At 36.3% G+C, this 14,195-nt stretch overlaps 1 protein-coding gene across 5 annotated transcripts in view; it reads right to left on the reverse strand.

The window, feature by feature from the left end:
• Positions 1-490: 490 nt before the first annotated feature.
• Positions 491-14,195, reverse strand: part of ATL2 (atlastin GTPase 2) — a 47,951-nt gene continuing 34,246 nt past the window's right edge. For 2 of the 5 annotated variants that reach the window (XM_053666901.1, XM_053666900.1), the window contains 9 exons: positions 13,316-13,366; positions 12,951-13,007; positions 11,484-11,576; positions 8,767-8,905; positions 7,855-7,982; positions 6,725-6,781; positions 5,702-5,773; positions 4,621-5,052; positions 492-2,511 (listed from right to left, as the gene is read on the reverse strand). In XM_053666901.1, coding sequence (XP_053522876.1) covers positions 2,392-2,511; positions 4,621-5,052; positions 5,702-5,773; positions 6,725-6,781; positions 7,855-7,982; positions 8,767-8,905; positions 11,484-11,576; positions 12,951-13,007; positions 13,316-13,366 — 1,149 coding nt within the window. In that variant the 3' untranslated portion in view covers positions 492-2,391. The other 3 variants (XM_053666904.1, XM_053666903.1, XM_037165389.2) reach the window with 3 other exon arrangements.

Below are 14,195 nucleotides of genomic sequence, written 5' to 3' on the forward strand. Positions count from 1 at the left end.
GGGCTGTCTTATGCAGTGGAAGATGGTTAGCAGCACCCGCGGCCTCTACCCATTGGAAGCCAGTAGTGGGAGACAGCCGACATACTCAGAATACCCAAATCAATACAGTTACTGGTGACAAGAAAAAATACTTATTTTATGGAAAAAAACCACAGACTTTTTGGCCAACCCTAGAAATAACTAAAGCAAGTTCCGCTCAGGGTTCTCTGAAAATATAACCCTCAAAGGTGAAATGCACTGTTCAAATCTACAATACACTTGTTCACTGAAGCAACAACGCCGGGTGATCTTTGAGAAATACATACATAAGGCATGCTCAAGAGCAGGGTCACAAATGAATTGTCCCTTCCACAAAAGTAAATTACTTGTCTTAACTGGGAAGATAAATCGTTTGTCATGAAATATTTCTTTGTAAAAACATACCATGTAATGTAGATCACTAAAAGATTATACCACAGAAATGTACTACACCGGTTTTCAGTCAACAGTTTTGAGTTTGTCTTTAATCCCTTTTATTGTTTCTTGCTTAACAATGTTCAGAATCTTCCAGCTGAAACCAAAGTGCTTTCTGGGAATTCTCTATAAAAGCATATCTTCTTTGGAGAAAACATTCTTTCCAACAAGAAATACTAAGAAATCCAATGGTCTAGATTTCACAACTCGTTTAAAAAAAAAAGAAAGAAAAAAGCTATGTGTCTTTAATTTCATTTAGAATCGCTATTATACAACAAGCTTTTTATTTTTTCATTCATAAAAACAGTCCACAGCATTCATAAAACAGGGTGGTAGAAGAAATAAAGAGAGACACTTTTCAGGTGGATTTTTTATGTTTAAGAACAGATGAGTTGGTAGCAATTGAATACAGATGGAAACAGATACAATCCATACAAAAACAGGAGTTGAAAGGGGGAGAAGAGTTACCAACCCAGGTAAAGTTAGAGCTTTCAGGCATGCAACTCAACCTCTGAGTTTTCTTCACTTAAAAACCAAAATCGGTGCTTTATTACGTGTTTATAAAGAGGCTACAAAAGTACTGCAAAAATGTTAGCCTTACGTGTACCACAAAAAAAGAGAGAAAGAAATTAATAAATCCCCAGCTACACCCAGGCTAATCACAAATTCTCCCTAACCAAGACAGACAGAGAAAAATAACTTTTTACAAGCTGGGCTTCAAGGTACAAACAATGCCTTTGAGCTCTCACTTGGGTGATTCCTGCTCATGCTCTTTTCAATATAAACAAGTGATTTATGTAATGGAATACATATTTGAAGAATTCCTTAAAAAAGAATCACAAGTTTCATTTTATATATACAACAAACTTTTAATTATGTACTGAAAATAAATTACAGGAAATAACCTTAAAATGCAACAGAGGACGAAGTCACAATAAACATTCCCATTGAATTCCCTTGGGGGGTGAGACTGCAGTGCTCAGGGAAGATAAATATCACAAATATATCAAAAACCTCAAATAGTCTATGCATTCACACACTGACATGAGCCACAAACACTCCTTCACAGGGACTGTACTGATTAGCCTACCACAGAACCGGGTTTTGCCATAAACTACAAAACTTTTAATACAAAATTGCTATTTATATATTTATAATTCATATACATGCCCTATCTGTGACTTTAGAAAATAAAAGCTACACACTGTACAGACACTCTTAACTCATAGCTGTAGGCAACGTTTTTGGATGGAATTTCTCCCCCAATAAGATTAATGGCATATTTTATGTACATGAAGACTAAACTGCATAATGACAGTTCAGTTTCCCAGATATGCATCTCCTTGTAGGGCAGGTTTAAAAATTTAAAAAGGCAAGAATAATGTACACCTCAAAATCACTTCCTTAGCTACGAGAGTTGCCACGTAATTTCCGGGGAGTTCTGATACATGCATTTGTGTAATACTGGTATCGAAGGCAGTAAAGCAGTATGTACTTTTAATGTAGTGGCTCAAGAAAGGCTTCATTGTCATTCCAGTCTGATTCTTTACAGTGATTCGTAACTTCTCTAAAAATTAAAATTCAATGGGACGCTGTTAAAAGACTCTAAATAGATTTCTTAAAATATTTTCCCTGAAATATCCTTTTACATAAGACAAAATTCACTGACATTAGATTAAGTAAAAAGGAAACGAATTAAAAACATGGCACAAATGTGCGTGATAAACTACTGCTCCTCAGCCAATCTCCATGCCTTAGGAGCCATGAACAGAATGCTTAAAACCAACCAACAATTTTCACACTCTGTGGCAGCCATCTGTGAAGCCAGTTGTACTAAACTACTTCTACAGTTGATTGTAAACTTTGGTTTATTCGTGTCTGAGTTCTCATTATACAGCAAGCGTGAAAAGGGGAGAGGAGTCCATGAGGAGATGACTGTCAGTCTGTCTTTAATCTGGCTTGATGAGACACCTGGTCAGTCAGGCCTGCTTTGATGGAGTTTGTTACAGACTGCCTTACGTTTTCCTCCATCAAATTATCACCCAGGGGCTTCAACACCTGTGGTATGAGAAATGTGCAAAACAAATAAAAACATGAGGTAAAAAAAGAGTTACATATAAAAATAGATACAAAAATTCAATTCAAAGCAATGAAGAAAATAACCAGGAATGTGGGAAATTAAAAGATGCTTCTCCCAAAAACAAAAGTCATGATGCTACAAATAATGCAGTTAGACATTTTATAACGCAACAAAAACCACGTTCCTCTTAGTCAAACCATTCACACTCCCTATGAGACGGATGTGCAATTCCATACCCTATGTGCAGCATCAAATCTGGTATGTACACAGCATTTATGCAGACCGGCCCAGTCGGTCCTGCTTATTGTCCTACATGTGTAAGTGTGAACACTTCAGAGAGAGAAAAAAGTGTAAAATACTAATTTTTCTTCTTGTTATTGTTGGACGACAGTCTCTGTCGCTGTGCTGATGAAAGAGCACGATGGACCATTCGACGTCTAGTAACTTCAAACACTTTGGAAAACACCTAAAACACGGAGTGATTTGTTAGGAGAATGGCTCAGATTGTTTAAGACTACAAGAATTTGAGACTTTGTAGGTTTCTCACCTTCCTGGGACTCCTCTGAAGCAAAAGAGAATGCAAAAAAAAAATTTAGACAAAGTATGTTGACACAGCACAGACCTCCTCTGACTAGTGATCACCTTACCTCAACTACCCTGAAAATATTCCACACACTTTAGATTCTCCCATTCAACTGTCTTGTAATGATGGTACCTCTCAAATCCTAGAATCAGTGCTGTACTGGAGATGACGGTTTTCACAGGAAGACACTGGACAATTATTGAAATTCATGTTGCAGAAAATGAATAATGGTGCAAAATTTTCAGGTGGATAATACTTTTTTAAAAAGTGAGGTTGTAATAGCTTTTAATCCATCTTCTACTAGAAGGTACCAAAGGAATGTGAAGAGTGACATTTTTGAGATAAAAATTTAAATATAACAAATATCCAAACAGAAGCTTCCAAATTAGATCTGAATAAAAATGAGCATTTCTCTAAAGAATAAATACTAAATTCAAATTCATATGTGGGTCACTTTATAAAATAATAATGATATTATTACAAGAAGAGCCAACATTCAACTGAACTTCCAAACTTTCTTCAAAAATGGTTGGCTTCCTCAGTCTTTGAATTTAAAGCCAAAACCAACACAGACCTGCATATTCTAGACCTTCAAATAAGCCCAATACTTCAACAGCCCAAAAATGGTATCTGAAAATGCCTATTTTACTGTCCATCAGTAATAACTGTAAGCTTTCATCCTGGTCCTTGATATGATGGCTCAAATATTTCATGACGACCATTTTAATGATAACATCCTTAAATGGAATTTTTTGTACACAGGCAATTCCAACCCACAGTTGGCCAATAAGCAACATGGCTTTCCTTAGCAGGTATTTGTCAGGCTCAACTTTGATTTCTGGTTTAAGGTAAAAAAAATTATGATATGAATTCTGGTTAAAGTAAAGGTTACGATTAAGAGTTGGTCTCTGTAGTGCTTTGCTTTGTTCACTAGCATTTCCATAGTACACAGAGCAAACAAAGTTTTTTGGTGTAAAGAAATCCCTACTTGATTGTTCCTTGTAGTGCACCAGTAACTCACTACCATCTTTATGAAAGGCAGCGAAGACCTGAATACCATCTACTACTTTTCCTGCAAAACAAGCATGCATTGCTTCTTGACAGTTATTAGTAAGAAACTTTTCTTGCTTTCCTAAAGCACTGAACTTCCAAACTTCTTTTCCTTACCTTCTTAACCCTCTCACCAATTATATATTCTTCTCTTAGGAAAATATCCTGAGAGACAAACGGGCCCTGCCCACTGTTTGGTAGAGTCATGTCTATGATTAAGAATCTGTGCAAAGGATATTAGAGATTTCAGCCAACCAAAGCACTCTATAGTTACAACTTTAAGGGAAAAAACACTCTCCTGTTCACACTTTATATTCAGATTATACAACCAAACAAAACAGAAAACCCTTTTGATAGTCCTCATAAAAAGGAACAGTGGGAATGCAAATACTGTGTGGGGCGGGGGGGGAGCCGCAGGGATTAGTCACTGAAAAACCAAGAGACAGATACCAACCTGTTCCCACAGTATCTCAGCAATCTGATCAATCATTGTTCCAATCTCTCTGAACTCCCCAGAGTATTTAACATATGCCCAAGTACAAAGAGAGGTCAGTGCCAGCCCCATGACCAGGTTGCACAGGACGGCTATGGAGGTCAGGCCAATGAATCCAGTCAGTCCTGAGATTATATACATAGCAAACATGACAGCGAACAGTGTGGCAGGGGTACGAGCAGCATAGAAGATATTTTTCCCATCATTGTGCTTTATAAAATTTGCATAGGTTTCTTCGATTTCGGCCTCAAGCTGGTCCTGATAACGACGGCAGAATTCATCTCCACCCATTTTTTTTACTGAACGAAACTGTTTAATCGCCACTTGCTTAAAATCCAGGTGTTTTCTCTCGAGATCTGAAGGTGCAATGTAAGGCTTGTCGCCACCACATACCTGTATGGACACAATCACGGTGCGGCAGGTTACATGCCAGCAATAAGTGACACTTGAAAATTCCCTTCTCATAGCGTTTAGTCCCAAAAAGTCAAACCACCTACATGGTTCGGTTTTAAACCACAACACATAACCATAAACTATTTGTTGATAACCTATGTTTAACAGAGGCAGGCAAAATAAGTTTTCCAAGTATGACTAATACAAGTAAAAACCAAGAATGATTACACCTCAATCTGCACCTGACTTCGCTTAACCCACCAATTAGCATAAAAGTACAAAAGACTGCTGGCAAGAGTCAGTAAAACGTAATAAATAAAAAGGTACCTTAATGTTCAAGTTAGCAACCTTAGCATAGAAATTGCTACTGGCCTTAAGCTAATATTAATTACATCAGAAGCTACTAATAAAGAGCACCTGAATCACCTGCCAGAAAATATTTCAGTATGGTTTATAAAAACACTGACTACCCATATCCTATACTCTGTGTGAATTATTTTCTTTGTTTACTTCTAGCAGAGATGATAGAGAAGAATTAAGAAATGATATAACATAACAATGCATTAGAAGTAAAAACTATTTCAATTATTTTAAACAATAAAAATCTTCTATCTCACTCTAGTGTCAAATTTAAATCTTAGTTACAAACCTGTTCCATACTTTTGGAATAAATCTCTCTTGCTCCTGCTACTGCAGCAAGATTATTAGCTTCAGCTGTTGCCTAAAAAAATAAAATATGTGCCAATATTATGCAAAAAAATAACCGACGATTCCATAAATCCTGATTAACACAGTAACTTATCTACAACAAACAAGTCTGAAATGAACCACAAAAAATATTACCAACTTCTGGTTTTCCTTTCCAATGGAAGGAAACACCAGTATAAAAGATAATAGTAAATTTTTCTAATAAGACTGCCCACCTAATTTTGTTTTGCTTAGGTTTGTTAAAATGGGTATAGAGAAAATACCACATTTGCTCAGGAAATTAAATAGATACAACACTAAAATGTGTCAAGTCTCCAGATGTAAAGAGTGAAGTATTACCTATATGGTTCTTTATCAATATTACACGAGATACTTTTAAATGCACAACATTGCCTATTTAGGGTGAGTATTATGAGAAAATACTGTTTAACACACTATAAAACTGAGCAATTGCCTAAGGTAACATTAGAAGCAGCTCTAAATCACTAATACAAAGAGAAAACGATCCTTATTTCAGACAACATTCACTGTCAAAGATTCAGCGATACAGAAACGCTTGGTTCCGGGAGGCCCATGTTCCTCTATCTCCTGCAACAGAAATTTTCCTACACTTTCTGGGCAACTGAAGAGAAGGTACCGAGGACTCTTATTTCTGGTGGCCTATGTGTAAGCAAGGTCTGTGATCTGTAGTTAGAAATAAATCACATGAAACCTTCAGGACCCAGTGTGCAGATGTTGTGTTGCAAAACTGTGCACCTGAAACCTGTATAATTTTGTTAAACATTGTCACCCCAATATATTCAATAAAAAGGAGAGAAAAAAAACCTTCAGGAACCATGGATGTATTGCCTTAAATATCTAAAATTTATGTGCGTGCGAAAAAGCACCACCCCGTTTCCAGCCCTTATCTTGAAATCAAAGATTTCTTTCCTTCTTCATAAATAATGTACAACGCACACAGTACCTGAAGCATGGACTTTGGATGTGGAAGTTCCTCTCCTTGATAAATTTTAATGTAAGCCTGAAAATACAGAGGACTCATTATATTGGTAAATTATGCAATTTGGCTCGATAATCCCAAAAAGGAGAAATGACTAAATATAAAATTATTCACTCTATTAAAAGAAAAATCTAGGCTTTAAAAATCGCCCACTCTCATCCCAACAAACTTAACCCCATGCTCAACATTATTAAATACACAGGTTGCTAAATAATATCCTAGAGAAGTATTTCTAAATATAATTCTAATATACATTAAAGTTTTATCTCATTTAAGTTATATATAAAAATGTCATTTACTTTATGAAAAAAATCCATAAGTCTCTCCTACTGCCAACGTTTAATTATGTTAGAAAACATTGTAATTCAGTATTTTACTTTGACCAGCCCTAATTATACTTTGGTTTAAGAAAAAGAATTATAAATTGTGGTTTAAGGGTAAGAAGGCAAGACTGGGGTTTTATGAAGTCCATAAGGAATCTTTCAACTTTCTAGTGACTCTAAATTAATTTCATAACTAAACAAAGACAGTAGATGTAAAAAGAATCAAGTGTCTGTAAAATGGTCACAAATACACCCTCAGTTAACTGTTCTCCCTCCCACCTATCCATAGCTACTATGAATAAATACAACCCTCTGATGGTCTTGCTTTGCCAATCAAGCTATAAAAAGGAAAAGAGCAGAGATAAAAAAAATCTATGAGTAATTTACTTAAGCCCAGAAATCAGTTTTGATACTTTCAGCTGCTCTTATCAAGTCCTCAGAACTCTAGAGGAGGCTTTTGTGAGCACTCAAGACGGAGAATTATGCTCCTGATCCCCACCACAGCGGTGTTACAATAATGTGGTGAGTAGCTCCTGTCTCCGTGTCGGAGCTGGAGAATGAGTAGGGTCATTCTGTACCAAAATCACTGTCTAGAAGATACAAATTGTCTGCCAGAATCTTAAATATCCTTAAATATTGGCACACCCAATTCAAGGCAGAAAAATAAATGATGTTACACTTTTGCTTTAAAACAATTTCTTGTACACATAAATGAGTTTTAAGTGAGCTGCATTTCTAACTTAAAATTCCTTAATGTAAGAGTTTTCCTACCTTAAAGTATTCCACAAGAGCTCTACAAGTGACTTTAGATCCACTTATCTCTTTTTCTACCAAATTTTCAGGGGCAAGCAGCAATGGAACCAGATTTCGAAGTTCTCGTTTAAAGTCTTCATCAATATCTAGTTGACATGAAATTAGTCAACATATTAGTCCCAAAAAAGTGATGAAATCCCCATTGGTAAGAGTTCATAAAATTCTGTTTCGTGAAATAAGAGTTCATAGTATCTATTACTTAAGTAGATGCACTTTAAAAACTCACCCAAACATGTCATTATCTCCTAAAAATAAATATAATCCCCCCCCCAGAATTCTTTCAGCTCAAAGAATAAATGAACCAAATTGTGGACTATCCAAATAAATCCCACATTAAGTACTAACTATCCCTTTTGGAAGGCAAATAATTCATGAAATTGTATTAAATTTTAATATTAGATTGTTTTCCCAGCCATACATTATAAGTTTTACCTATCCTCAAGCCTTTTACCATCCTTCTCAAGATAATCCAAAAACAATCACAAAAAATTATACTATCACCAAAAAACAGAGAGGCTTAAATATGGTCAAAGCAATATAATACAATGATAAAGCTTTTTAGCAGAGAGTAATCAGATAAAATACTGAAATGTTCTTTGCCTTCAGAATTTTTAGGACATCGGAGCTGAGCAACAAACTGACCACATTATAAATTATAAAATGTTAATCAATACGCTGGCTGTTTGCAAATGTTAATCAATAGGGGAGCTACAAAGACCACAGAGAGCACTTCAGCCAATCACATCATTAAGGATGCCATCAAAATGTCCTCCAGTATAAGACGTAAACTTTAAGAAACCATGTAGTTTTTAAAAGCTTTCAGCCCCTAAAAAAATAAGTTCTGATTTTAGCAAGAATGGGAATTCCCACCTTTCAATCTCCCATCAAAATTAGGATTAGTTGCAACTTTAAGACCAGGATGTGGCAAAAGGAAGCAACCAAGATTTGAGAAACAACTGTGAATGTGCTTCCTTACATTCTGCAGCTCTTCATGTTGATTCTGTTTTACCTGAGGGCAGAAGGAGACAGAGTGAAGGTGCAAATGGGAGGAGAAAAAAACTTGAAAGAAAACACATACATATTCACATGCATGCACACTTAACTCAGATGCTATTCCGATAGGTGTCTGACAATGTAGAATTTTACTAGACCCATTTCTGACCACTTTGGTAGGATCCCACTTTATCTTAAACTAGAAAAGATGTTTTTCCCCTTAGCTGCCAAAGATGAGAAAAATAAATATTAATAACTAATCATGGTATCTAACACCAGAATAACAAGTCGTGGTTGTGATTTACTGGTCAGGTAATAAATTGTAATAAATTAAGAATTTGCCTTTAAAATACTTACAATGGCAAAGAGACAAAGTATTAACCTGCCCACAAATAGAAAGGTCAGCCCTGTGCAAAATAATAGCTGAGGCAAACCGCTCCAGTGCAATCCAAAGAACCTTAGAAATCTGTCAGGATTTCAGCACTCACTCCCAATGATGATGATTAATGCTAACGCTAAATATCAGTGTTTGGGGAAGAGAGACTGCTGTGTATTTTCTGGAAGAAAACCTTAACTTTAGATTTTTAATAACTATCACAATATAACTCATATACTCTCCCAAAGATTATTCTCAAAAATCATTCTAAAAAATACCAAAAATACACCATTCATAATCAGCGAAACTGGAAACTGCCTAAATCTCCATTTAGAGTAGAACTGAAAAATCATTGCCTATTCATAAATGGAATAAAGGCACAGCAGTGAGCATAAATGAACTAAACTACATGCAACATTATGGATTAATCTCAAACATAATACTGAACAAAAGAAGCTAGATACAAATACATACACACTGTATGATTCTTTCCATAAAAAGTACAAAAACAAAGCCCGTTAGAGGTCAGGATAGAGGTAGAGAGGTTGGGTGGGGTGGTCGGTGGATGGAGGTGGGCGTTTCTGGAAGCTGGTCATGTGGCTATGTTTAATTTGCACAAATTCATCAAACTGCACACTTATAATTGAGCATTTTGGCATATCACGTCAATAAGACATTAAAAATCCTTTTTGGCCTCAAAGTATGTAGTTCTGAGTTTAGGTGATATGCCTGATGTGCTATGTGTTAATTCCTTCTGAAGAGTAGGGTCTGCAAATGCCTTTCAGATACTCCAAGACTGAGGAACTGGTTTTTAATCTCATTTTAGGAATATTGTACTCGAAGTTTTTGAATGCAGTTGGTCAACTAAATGCGTCACCACATAGGCAAACAAAATTTTATTAACAAAAAGAGAGAATACCCCTACTTATGAATAACAAGACCTTTATGTATCTTTAGTGTATGTGAGTAGATGAGTAGTAGCTGACCAGAGGGTTTCCCAAGTAATTCCATGGGAATAAAGGATCATGTTGGTGAGATTATTTTTGAGGAAAGCCTTGGTGTGGCAGGCATACTGCATGGGCCCGGAGTCTGGATATTTGGGTTCTAGTCCAGTTACCAATAATTACTTAAGGGACCAAAGGCAAGTCACTTTTATGGGTTCCAGTTTTGTTACATAGAACTTAAAAAAAAAAAGGCTGAACTAGATATTTAAAATCCCTTTTCTAGCTCTATATGCTCTCTACGAGATAGTATTCCTTGGAGAGAGGACCTTACATCCTCTGTGCTCAGTAAGTGCACATTATACGAGGGGGGCCTGAAAAACCAGTATTATCTTCTGCAGGACAGGCCCCTTGTAGTTCAGGCTCCCCTGCTCGGTGAGTGTTCTAGGAACCCATCTGTATCACTGTACCAGCTGGCGTTGTTGGGAGAGGCTGTGTCGACTTCAGCGAATTTTTTTTGAAGACTCTTTCTACACCTTTGTCCATTTCTAGATGGGTGATTTACTAGCGTACCTGCCCACACCACACTGAGTACTTAGCAGTTTTTGAACAAAAATGGCATGACACCCCCCTTCATGCCCCTCCATGCACTTGATTTCACTCTGGGAGACGCTTTTTGTTTCCCCAGATGAAAAAGGTCCTCAAAGGGAAATGTTTTGCCAATGTGGAAAATGGTGAAACAAAAAACACTAAAACAAGAAGCACTAAAAAACATCAAAATCAATGAGTTCAAAAACTGTTTTGAGCAATGGAAAAAAACATCTCAAGGTCTACTGCATCATACGGAGAATACTCTGAGGATGCCTGAAATGTAAAGATGTAAGAATACACACACATTTTTTAAATTTTTTCACACATTTTTATAAATAAACTCCATTTTTTCAGGGGGTCCCCCCTAAATGTTTAGAAGCTCAGCCAGGCCAGAGAGGAACATGCAACCTCAGTAGCTCAAAGTTAGTCTCCTTCAAACTTTTAGCCTTTGAGTATTGATTTACCAAGGGGGCAGGTGACTCTGAAGAGAAATATTTGCTCCTTGATTCCTACTTGTGGTCACTGTCCTTGTTCATAAATCACACATGGAGCCATCTAGGCTAACTGGGGTGCTCAGTTTATTGCAATGACACCTAGAGATCAGCAGTCTAAGCAGCCAGCCAGGAAGCCCACCCCTTCTCCCAGCCTGGTACTCATGCTCTCCTCTCTAAGAAATAGGGGCTTACCTGCAATCTCTTCTCAAGGAATTGTTTTCCACCTTCCAAACCATATGAATGCTCGTAAGGATAACTCCAATCTCTAATCAAAAACATTAACGTCTATACACAGGGAAAAAAAGAAATCATTTCTTACAAAGTTTTACCAAAAAAGTCACTACTCTAACAATTGAAGCCTCCCTTATTCCCTTTAACAATCCTTATCAAAAGTTATAGTAACAAAATGGTTAATACTGTTCATAGTTAATAGCAAGGACCTACCTAAACCAACACTTCAGTCCCTAAACCAAGCAACTGCCTCCATATGAGAACCCTGCTGTATACAAAGAGTCATCAACAAGCAATAATACAGGACTTTTAATATTAACAAAAGGCATATCAAAACATACACATCATAATATTGTCAAGGTTATTTAACTAGAAGACCAGCTAACCTAATTCTAGACCAACTAATTCTTTTCACAGAAATTCTGAATATTCATATATGCTTAGGTTTCTCAACCTCAATCGACACTCAGGGCCTCGTAACTCCTAGCTGTGCGTGGCCGTCCTGCGCATTGCGGGACACTGCACAGCATTTCTGGTCTCTAAGCACTAGATGCCAGTAGAATTAACCTCCTCCCCCCAAAATGTGACAACGAAAAACACTGACAAATGTCCCACCGTTAGCAAAATTACCCCAGTTCAGAAAAAATAAACCAACCAAATAGAGTGTATATCAACCATACACACAAAATGAAGCTATAACCTACCCAAAAATTTCATAAAAGTGATCACTTAAGCCAGATAATACTGAGGCAGAATCAACACAAACCCACTAAGAATCAACAGTAATGCCACACAGGAAGGACTTCACGCACTGATGAGCACGCAGGGTGGAGTCATTCTCACCTCCTAGAACACAACTGACCAAAGAGTACTAATGCCAACTTAGAAATTAGCTTTGTTTTTAATTAACCTCTCATTTCTTAATTAACTCAACCAAGGTTCTATCCTGACTCAATATTCTGTACCTAGCATTTAAAAAACACGGTGATATAGGAGCTAGAGTTGGGGGAGAGATAAAATAAATTGTATATGAAACCAAAATGAAGAATAACAGGACTAACCTCAACTAGTAACACACAGAAGAAAACTGTAATATTTTGTGGTAGTTTATAATGTTAAAAGAAATTTAAGTGACCATCTTAAATCTTGGAATTAAATAACATCTAATTAAAAAATTAATCTCTTAATCTAGGTAAAAGTATTAAGAATCAATCTATAGACAACTGTTATATTTCCTATCAAGTTATCCTACTACTGATGAGTTGGTGATAACAGTACCTACCATAAGTCAGTATCAGTTCTGCTGAATCTATTGCTAACAATGAGTTTGTTTTCACATCCTCATGTTTTCAGAGTTACAAGATGAGATGGCTTAATAGTTGTTTGGTTCATAAGTAACTTTTAAGAAATAATAAAATATTTATTTACCTGAAATGGTTTCTGGTAGATTTCTTCCATTGCAAGTCTACCGTACTCTGTAAATAACTATTAAATCAAGTTATTTAAAATAATGCCTCCAAAGAGATTGAAAGAAGACTTCTGTAAAGTTGTTCTACATCAGACCACTAGATGTCAAAGCCTTTAAAAATCATTTGAAAGTTCAGTATTTAAGTTTCTAACAGACTGGGTAAACATTAAAATTTAACAAATAAAAAGTTTAATATACAAGAAGTCAAGAAGTAGTACATCAGTTTAAGTCATGCAGTATTCAATCTTCTAGGGGTAAAGTCACAATAAAGTAGGAATTAAATTTTCAATAATACTTTGGCATGCATCCTTTAAGACATACGTACTTGCAAGTGCTGAAGATCATCTTCCTGAATATTCTGAGACAAATTATATACCTGTTAAAAAATTTGTTTTTATTAGTGTTTTATTTTGAACACCCAGCTGTGTAGAGCTTTACTTGCGGAAATGAAGGCTATCTTATACCTCGCACGAGTGAGTCACTGAGCCACTGGCTCACCTGGTGGCGCGTAAGAAGGATGTCCTCTTTGTTCCTGACAGCAGAGGAGAGTAAGGGAAGCACTGGTGGTAAACTATAAAACCATGAGTACATAAAGGGCCTAAAAATGCAGACACTTTTTAAAAGTGTAGTATATGTAGTAAGTTTCTTTTTCTCCTTTTCAAAGTTACTTTAACGTTATAAAATGGTCTTTTTTTCTTTTTAGTAAAGAATGTTTCCACAATTATTTTTCTAAGTTAATAAAGGTGAGGGGCATAGTTCTACAAAGATATATTCCTCCCTGATACAATCATAGTACCTAGTTTATCGTTATTCAGTGGGTGTTCCAACCACCATCAATTCTAACATGGCTCTCTTTTTACTTAAGTAAACAACATGAAAATTTTACCAGTCTGTGTGGTAAGGGACAAAATAACAGTAGGTGGCACTCTTGCCCTTTCTACAGTGTTTAGGAAGCTGTCCAAGGCACAGAGACCAGAGCTTGTAATGGAAGGTCTAAGTACCCTCAAAGGAGAAAAACCGGAGAAAAGACTCACTAGGCCCAGTCCTTCTAACTCGTGTTTTTAAAAGGTGACCTAAGCCACCACAGGTAAAAAAATGGATATCCACAGATGTCACCTCTGCTAAGAAGTTAGTTATGTCTGAGAAAACAGGGTTACTCCAAAGACAGAACATTTTGTTCTAACAGCAAATGAGTGATAATCTAG

This window comes from Artibeus jamaicensis, unplaced genomic scaffold (assembly GCF_021234435.1).
Source record: "Artibeus jamaicensis isolate MK-2021 breed Jamaican fruit bat unplaced genomic scaffold, CSHL_Jam_final contig_465, whole genome shotgun sequence".
NCBI classification, from domain to species: Eukaryota; Metazoa; Chordata; class Mammalia; order Chiroptera; family Phyllostomidae; genus Artibeus; species Artibeus jamaicensis.